Source organism: Chlorocebus sabaeus, chromosome 26, assembly GCF_047675955.1.
Source record: "Chlorocebus sabaeus isolate Y175 chromosome 26, mChlSab1.0.hap1, whole genome shotgun sequence".
Classification (NCBI taxonomy): domain Eukaryota; kingdom Metazoa; phylum Chordata; class Mammalia; order Primates; family Cercopithecidae; genus Chlorocebus; species Chlorocebus sabaeus.
Genome location: NC_132929.1, coordinates 19,506,782 through 19,514,215, shown reverse-complemented (window position 1 = coordinate 19,514,215; position 7,434 = coordinate 19,506,782). Strand labels below are relative to the sequence as shown.

General features: G+C 46.1%; 1 protein-coding gene across 8 annotated transcripts in view; it reads left to right on the top strand.

Moving 5' to 3' along the window:
* The first annotated feature begins 464 nt into the window (after window positions 1–464).
* Window positions 465–7,434, top strand: part of CATSPER2 (cation channel sperm associated 2) — a 28,070-nt gene continuing 21,100 nt past the window's right edge. For 5 of the 8 annotated variants that reach the window (XM_073012115.1, XM_073012113.1, XM_073012116.1 and 2 more), the window contains exons 1-4: window positions 913–1,345; window positions 1,465–1,611; window positions 2,059–2,232; window positions 2,407–2,475. In XM_073012115.1, the coding sequence (XP_072868216.1) occupies window positions 1,210–1,345; window positions 1,465–1,611; window positions 2,059–2,232; window positions 2,407–2,475 (526 nt within the window). In that variant the 5' untranslated portion in view covers window positions 913–1,209. The other 3 variants (XM_073012120.1, XM_073012117.1, XM_073012118.1) reach the window with 3 other exon arrangements.

The window sequence follows — 7,434 nt, the reverse complement described above, 5'->3', positions numbered from 1 at the left end:
AAGAGCACTAGGGTGAGGATGAGGCCCTGCGTGAGCGCAGCCTTCGGGTTTTCCTTCTCCCGATCAGCACCGACTCCCCCGCTCTCGGCGAGGCGCCTCCAGCCCCCGGTAATGAGAAATGTGCCCGCCGCAGCAGGGGCCCACAGGAACGAAGGGCGCCGGCGCTGCGTAGGCCCAACAGTTCCCCGCGCCCTCGCCCCTGGCCCAGCCCGGCCCTTCTTCCCCCGTCCCGGCAGAGTGGCCTCATCAGGGGGCGAAGAACTCCACGAGCACGAGGCCCGCAGAGCCCGTGTCGGAGACGCGACTCTCGAAGTTGTCGTTCGTGAGTTCTAGCAAGTCGGAGACAGCGGCGAGGCTGGCAGCGGTTAGAAGCAGCGCCACGCCCAGGAACAGCGCAAGGCGGCGAGGGCGCATGGCGGCGAGGTGGGGTGGAGGCGGCCGGAAGGGTCGCGGCTGAGCTGGGACTGGGGAGGTCCTGCGAGCGACCACACACCGGCTGCCTGCGCTCGCGCGTCTGGCCCAGGCAGACCTGCAGCCGGAGGTCCCAACCCCCAAGCCCGGCTCGGGCCGCTGTGTGGCAGCCGCCGATTGGCTGCGCGGCGCCTGCGTCGGGCGGGTGGAACCAGCCGATAACCGCCGAGTGGCCGGAGTGCGGGGCGGGGCCGAGGCGGCGAGGGGCTGGGAGAGCGTGGCTGGGCCCGGTCTTAGGCAGGGGGCAGGGGCTAGGGCCGGGTCCCGGGGTGAGCCGAAACCTGGGGGTCGGGAGGGGCGGGGAATGGGGCGCAGTGAGGCTGGGAACCGGTCCTGAGCTCGTCCTGCGCAGGGGTAGCCGGGCCCAGGGGGCGCCTGAGCTGGAGGCGGAAGCGTGAAGTCGGGACTGAGTGGGCGAAGAGAAACTGGGCTGAGGTGAGGCCCAGAAGCGATAATGGAGGAGAGAAGGAGCTAGCCCCCGAAGGAGTGTTAGGATGGACACACCTGGGACCGGACCCATTTTCAAAATGTCAGGCTTTTGCATTTTGTCCAATTTATCTTCACCTGGTTTCTTTCGTGGGCAGGCCAAGCCCTCCCTGAACTCCACCTCGTTGCCCGATTCTCTCAGGCCCAGGTGGGGCCCAGATTCTTCTTTGTCCTGCCCCGGTCCCCTACCCTTGTGGCTGCTGCTTTTTTATTGAGGTGTTTTTGTTTGTTTTGTTTTGTTTTTAATTAGAAATGCCGTCGCAAAGTGAAGATGCCTGGCCACTTGGTCGACAGCACAATGTCTTTACCACTCTTAGCCCCTTTTGTTTCAACAAACCCCGAGTCTTAGTGCAATGTTGTTCTTCCCAACTGCTCCTGGTTCCTAAATGTGGGTACATTAAGGAATCTTAAGGGCAAAGACGGTGGGGTGGAGGGGACAGAAAACCTGTAATCTTTGGTGCAACTCCAAGAATGAAATGACACTAGATGCTTACATTTTCTTAGCAGACATGGCCACTTACCACCAAGAAGGGCAGATGCAGCTGCCCCGAGCTGATGCCATTCGTTCACGTCTCATCGATACTTTCTCTCTCATCGAGCATTTGCAAGGCTTGAGCCAAGCTGTGCCGCGGCACACTATCAGGGAGTTACTCGGTCAGCAGCCTATTTCTTCACTAATTTAAATTTAAGACTCCTATGCACATCCTCTACATTTAAGAGTGGAAAATTCTGGGGAGGTCGGTTTAGTTGCTGGTTTACCAAACTTGATAAATCAAGGGCTTGTAAATAAAACTGAGGAGATAGAATCCATGTCTTTCACTTTTAGGCCTAGGATAGCCACTAGCCGTGGGTGATTCGGAAAAGTTTCTGTCAAAGACACTTAAGACTTTGTGAACCTATTGCTTTTGTGGGCATGGACAGTGTTGATCATAAGCAGTACATTTTCTCTCACTCCAAACAATTCTTAGTTGCTGTGAGAAGAGAAGGACCAGCAGTAAGGCATTAGGGAGACCCGTTATCTGACCAATATCCCTGCCCCCAACCCTACCTGCTCTATTTTCTTTGTCTTTATCCACTATCCCTTTTTAATTTTTATTGTAGATCCTTCCCGCCAGAAGAAACTTATGTTGGAAGATCAACACCAGCTAGTGCGCTTCTCTATAAAGCCTCAACGTGTAGGCCAGATTTCACATGCCCAGAGGCTGTTGAGCAAGCTTCATGTGCGCTGCAGTCAGAGGCCACCTCTTTCTTTGTGGGTCGGATGGGTCCTTGAGTGTATCCTTTCACGTCACTCTTTTTTGTCCTGGCTGTTGATGATCTGCCTAATGACTTATTTTTGCTCCCCAAACTCCATTTTCTCATTCTCACCACTTATGTTATTACCCTTATTATTTCAGCTGCATAAATCAGAAAGAACTCCACTCTGTACATTTCCTTAAGAGACAACAGGTCCTCTCTTCAAAAACTTCATCATCTTCCTGATCTTTTTGAATACGATCGTATTGATGGTTGAAATAGGTGAGAACTGACATTGTGTGAAAGAAGTGAGGCCAGGCGTGGTGACTCATGCGTGTAATCCTGGCTAGCACTTTGGGAGGCCAAGGCAGGCGGATTGCCTGAGCTCAGGAGTTCGAGACCAGCCTGGGCAACATGGTGAAACCCCGTCTCTACTAAAAAATACAAAAAATTAGCCAGGCGTGGTGGCACACACCTGTAGTCCCAGCTACTCGGGAGGCTGAGGCAGGAGAATTGCTTGAACCCAGGAGGCAGAGGTTTCAGTGAGCCGAGATTGTGCCACTGCATTTCAGCCTGGGTGACAGAGTGCAACTCTATCAAAAAAGAAAAAAAAAAAGGAAGTGGATAGGAGTAATTTTTTTTTCTAAATTGATCATTTTACATTTTTGAATGTCATTTGAATTGTGATAAGGACAGTTATATTAAGTCTCCTGGAGTAGGATTTATTCAACTGCTAAAATCTAGAAATATTGTCTGGGCGTGATAGCTCATGCCTGTAATCCCAGCACTTTGGCAGGCTGAGGTGATTGGATCATTGAGGTCTGGAGCTCAAGACTAGCCTGGTCAACATGCTGAAATCCTGTCTCTACTAAAAATACAAAAATTAGCTGGGCATGGTGGTGGGCACCTGTAATCCCAGCTACTCAGTAGGCTAAGGCAGGAGAACGCTTGATCCTGGGAGGCGGAGGTTGCAGTGAGCTGAAATCATGCCACTACACCCCATCTCAAAAAAAAAAAAAAAAAGAAATATTAGTATTTGGAGGGCTCTCAAGAGTATACTAGATACAGAATATCTAGACAGATTAATACTAGGTGTAATATGTAGCAATGTAACAAATCCACACGGAACTGAACTTGGGAAGACCAGTTGTATTTCTGTTGTCAGTTTAGGCTGACATTTGTTTGAATTAACCTTTTCTGTTAAGGATATTGGTGCCTATCACTGAACGATCTAACATTTACATTTTTACAAGTGTATTTAGAAAGATTAAGTACAAATAAGAAAGCTTACAAAGTATGGAAAGGTAGGTGCAACTAAGATATTAGCTGAGCCAAAAAAATTACTTAAAAAGGAAATGATTCTGAAACCAATAATAAATTATATGAAGCATATTCAAAATATAAGGATGTCTGCAAAATCAGCGAGCTCATTTGTTGATAATCTCAAACTGCTCAGAAATGATAAAAGGACAGTAGAACTACTCACTTGTTTAATTCTCACTGTTGTGGGGAAGCCTCCCACTGTATTTTTTAGAGACAGAGTCTCACTTTGTTGCTTAGGTTGGAGTGCAGTGGTATGATCATGGCTCGTTGCAGCCTCGACCTCCAGAGCTCAATTGATCCTCCCCCCTCAGCCTCCTGAGTAGCTTGGACTACAGGTGCATGCCACTACACCAGGCTAATTATGTTGATTTTTTTTTTTTTTTTTTTTTTTTGTAGAGACAGGATCTCACTGTGTTGCCCAGGCTGTCTTGAACTCCTGGGTTCAAAAGACCCTCATGCCTCAGTCTCCCAAAGTGCTGGGATTACAGGCGTGAACCACCGTGTCCAGCCTAGGAGGAATTTTTAAGAGAAGGGCAGGCTGGGCGTGGTGGCACACGCCTGTAATCCCAGCACTTTGGGAGGCCGAGGCGGGTGGATCACGAGGTCCGGAGATTGAGACCCTCCTGGCTAACACGGTGAAACCCTGTCTCTACTAAAAATACAAAAAATTAGCTGGGCATGGTGGCGGGCACCTGTAGTCCCAGCTACTCGGGAGGCTGAGGCAGGAGAATGGTGTGAACCGGGGAGGTGGAGCTTGCAGTGAGCCGAGATTGCGCCACTGTACTTCAGTCTGGGAGACACAGCGAGACTCCGTCTCAAAAAAAAAAGAGAAGGGCATAGTTATGAAGCTCTTGGCTGTTTATGTCACACAGATATTTCCTCAACAGAAATGTCCAGTGCCTGTAGCCAGTTCAGAACTCTGCCTCTAGGTCCAGATCCCCTACAAGCTCATCTCTGGGGCCCAGGCATGGTGATTCATGCCTGTAATCCCAACACTTTGGGAGGCTGAGGCAGGAGGATCGCTTGAGCTCAGGAGTTTGAGACCAGCCTGGCTAATGTGGAGAAACCTCATCTCTACAAAAAATACAAAAATTAGCTAGGCATGGTGACACATGCCTGTAGTCCCAGCTACTCAGCAGGCTGAGGTGGGAGGATCGCTTGAGCCTGGGAGGCGGAGATTGCAGTGAGCCATCGTGCAGCTGAACTCCAGCCTAGGTGACAAAGTGACACCCTGTCTCAAAAAAATAAGATAGTCCTTTAGTGTAGTGAGGTCCAAGATATTTAAATATACAACGATAATTGATGTCACTGACCCAGTACAGTATACTATATACTTTGAGGTGTTTTATTTCCTCCTCGTAATATTGAAGATTTTGAACTAAGTTACTTATAATTCCCTTTTATTGTATGAATGCTGCCATGTATTTGCCTTGTATTAGGATTGTAGTCCTAAGCCTTGGAATGAAGTAAATAATAGTAAATATACAGGATTCCCTAGATCAGTGGTCCCCAGCCTTTTTGGCATCAGGGACTGGTTTCTTGGAAGACAGTTTTTCCATGGATGGGGTAGGAGGGATGATTTCAGGATGAAGCTGTTCCCCCTCAGATCATCAGGCATTAGATTCTCCTAAGGGTCACGCACATGCAGTTCACAATAGGGCTCACACTCCTATGAGAATCTAATGCCGTAGCTGATCTGACAGGAGATGGAGCTCAGGAGATGGAGCCCAGGCGGTAATGCTCACTCAGCCACCACTCACTTCCTGCTGCATGGCGGAGTTCCTGACAGACCATGGACTGGTACCAGTCAGTAACCTGGGGCTTGGGACCCCTACCCTAGATCTAATAGACAAATCAAAATAGAATAGCACTAACCATTCTATTTGGTAAAACAGTTAACTGAATATGCAACATGATCACTGTGCCAGAGGATAAGTAGATTGCCAGACTGGAAATTACCTGTCAAGCTCATGGAAATTTTATCTTATTAAGCTTATTCTTGTGGTAGAGAAGGAGGAGGGATTTTGCAAAGGGAAATGATTTGTGATTAACAGATTTCTTTGAACAGACTAATTGATGTGATAAACATTAAGATGTTTTTTAGGCTTAAACTTTTTTTTCCAGATCACAAAGTGATCTAAACCGTTAGGGCTTTAACAAATCTACTTCCACAGCTGGATATTGGTAATTCTGTTTTGCACTTTAAACATCAATTGGCTTATTTTTAAAATCTCATATTTTGTTTCTAAATAATGAGAAAGAAGAAAAGTTTTTACTCATTTGCAAGCCTTTGTCAGAAAATAACACATCGCAAGTATAGACAATCCTTACTTAAAATTAAAAACTGAGTATATTGGGAGGCTGAGGTGGGAGGATCACTTGAGCCCAGGAGATTGAGGCTGCAGTGAGCTGTGATCTCACCAGTGTACTGTAGCCTGGGTGACAGAGCAAGACCCTGTTTCCAAAATAAAATAAAATAAAACCTAAGTATAATATCATTACAATTTTTTCCCAAAGGTGGGCATATTCCTGAAGATGACCATTTTTTACATTGACTTTTAAAGTCCTAGAGATGGCTTGATGTGCTATCTAATGTTTTTGGTCAAATGAATGGAATTTGTAGAATCTGTTGAAGATCATCTTGAGATTAAACTTGCAGTGTTATCATTCTTAATGCTCTTCATGAAATTGTATTTCTGGCTGGGCGTGTGGCTCACACCTTGTAATCCCAGCAATTTAGGAGGCCTAGCCCTGTGGATCACTTGAGGTCAGGAGTTCAAGACCAATCTGGCCAACATGGTGAAACCCTGTCTCTACTAAAACTACAAGAATCAGTGGGTATCGTGATACGTACCTATGGTCCCAGTTTCTTAGGAGACTGAGGCAGGAGAATCTCTTGAACCCGGGAGGTGGAGTTTGTAGTGAGCTGAGATGGCAACTGGGCGACAGAGTGAGTGACAATCCATCTCAAAAAAAAAAAAAAAAAGAAATTATGTTTCAACATCAGTGTTTCTTGCTTCATGATGGGTATAGCTAGCCAAAACATTACTAAAAATATTAAAACTGTGTAAATGTCAAAATCTACGTATCAGTTTGTTGTTATAGTGTACTATTCTCCTCACCTATAATATTGGACTCCTTGATACCAATGTGAATTTACCTGGTATTCTGTGAGGTGACCTACTGTTGTTTTTCTAGAATAGGGAGTAGAAATAGATGACTGTTCATGGTGAACTTTACCCTGTAAAGCAGAATTATATATTTGCCTGACTTGCTTGATCCAATGACTACTGTCTATCACCCTGAGAAGAATATTCAAGCATAGATGTTCACTGCTGCTTCACTACACTGGCTAAGATTCCTGGGTAGACTTCACTGGGCTCCTGGTCTCTATTTCCATTAAGACTCCTTTGCCTTGCTATAGCAGCCTGAAAAATTCCAAGAATTTTAGAAAGTTGTTTTTCATCTTCAGAGAGGACACATTACTTGATGTAGAGTGGAGGCAGTCACTTTTGCATATTCTGTGCTGCTGAGGCAATTTCTGCTATTTGTTCCTCTGACCTTCCTTGGGTTCGTTTAGCTTCTATGAATGTATTCCTTTTTCCAGAGGGTAAAAGTGCTACTGCCTCTGTAATTTGGACTTCCCTACTTAAACTATTTTAAGGTACTTAAAACTATCTTCTGCTTCACAAGAGCCTTATTTTACTTCATTTCTTTCTTTGGGTTCCTGTTTTGCAAGGGCAAAAACTGAATTAAAATGATAGCATTCTATTTTCCAGCCACAAATGTGGTCCTCACCTCTTTCTCGTTACATAATTCCATACTCCTGAGAGCTAGAATTTATTGTTAAGTGAAAAAGTTTTGTATATTGTTGAATCTAAGCTGTCCTCAATGGAGAAATTCACTATTTACCACTAA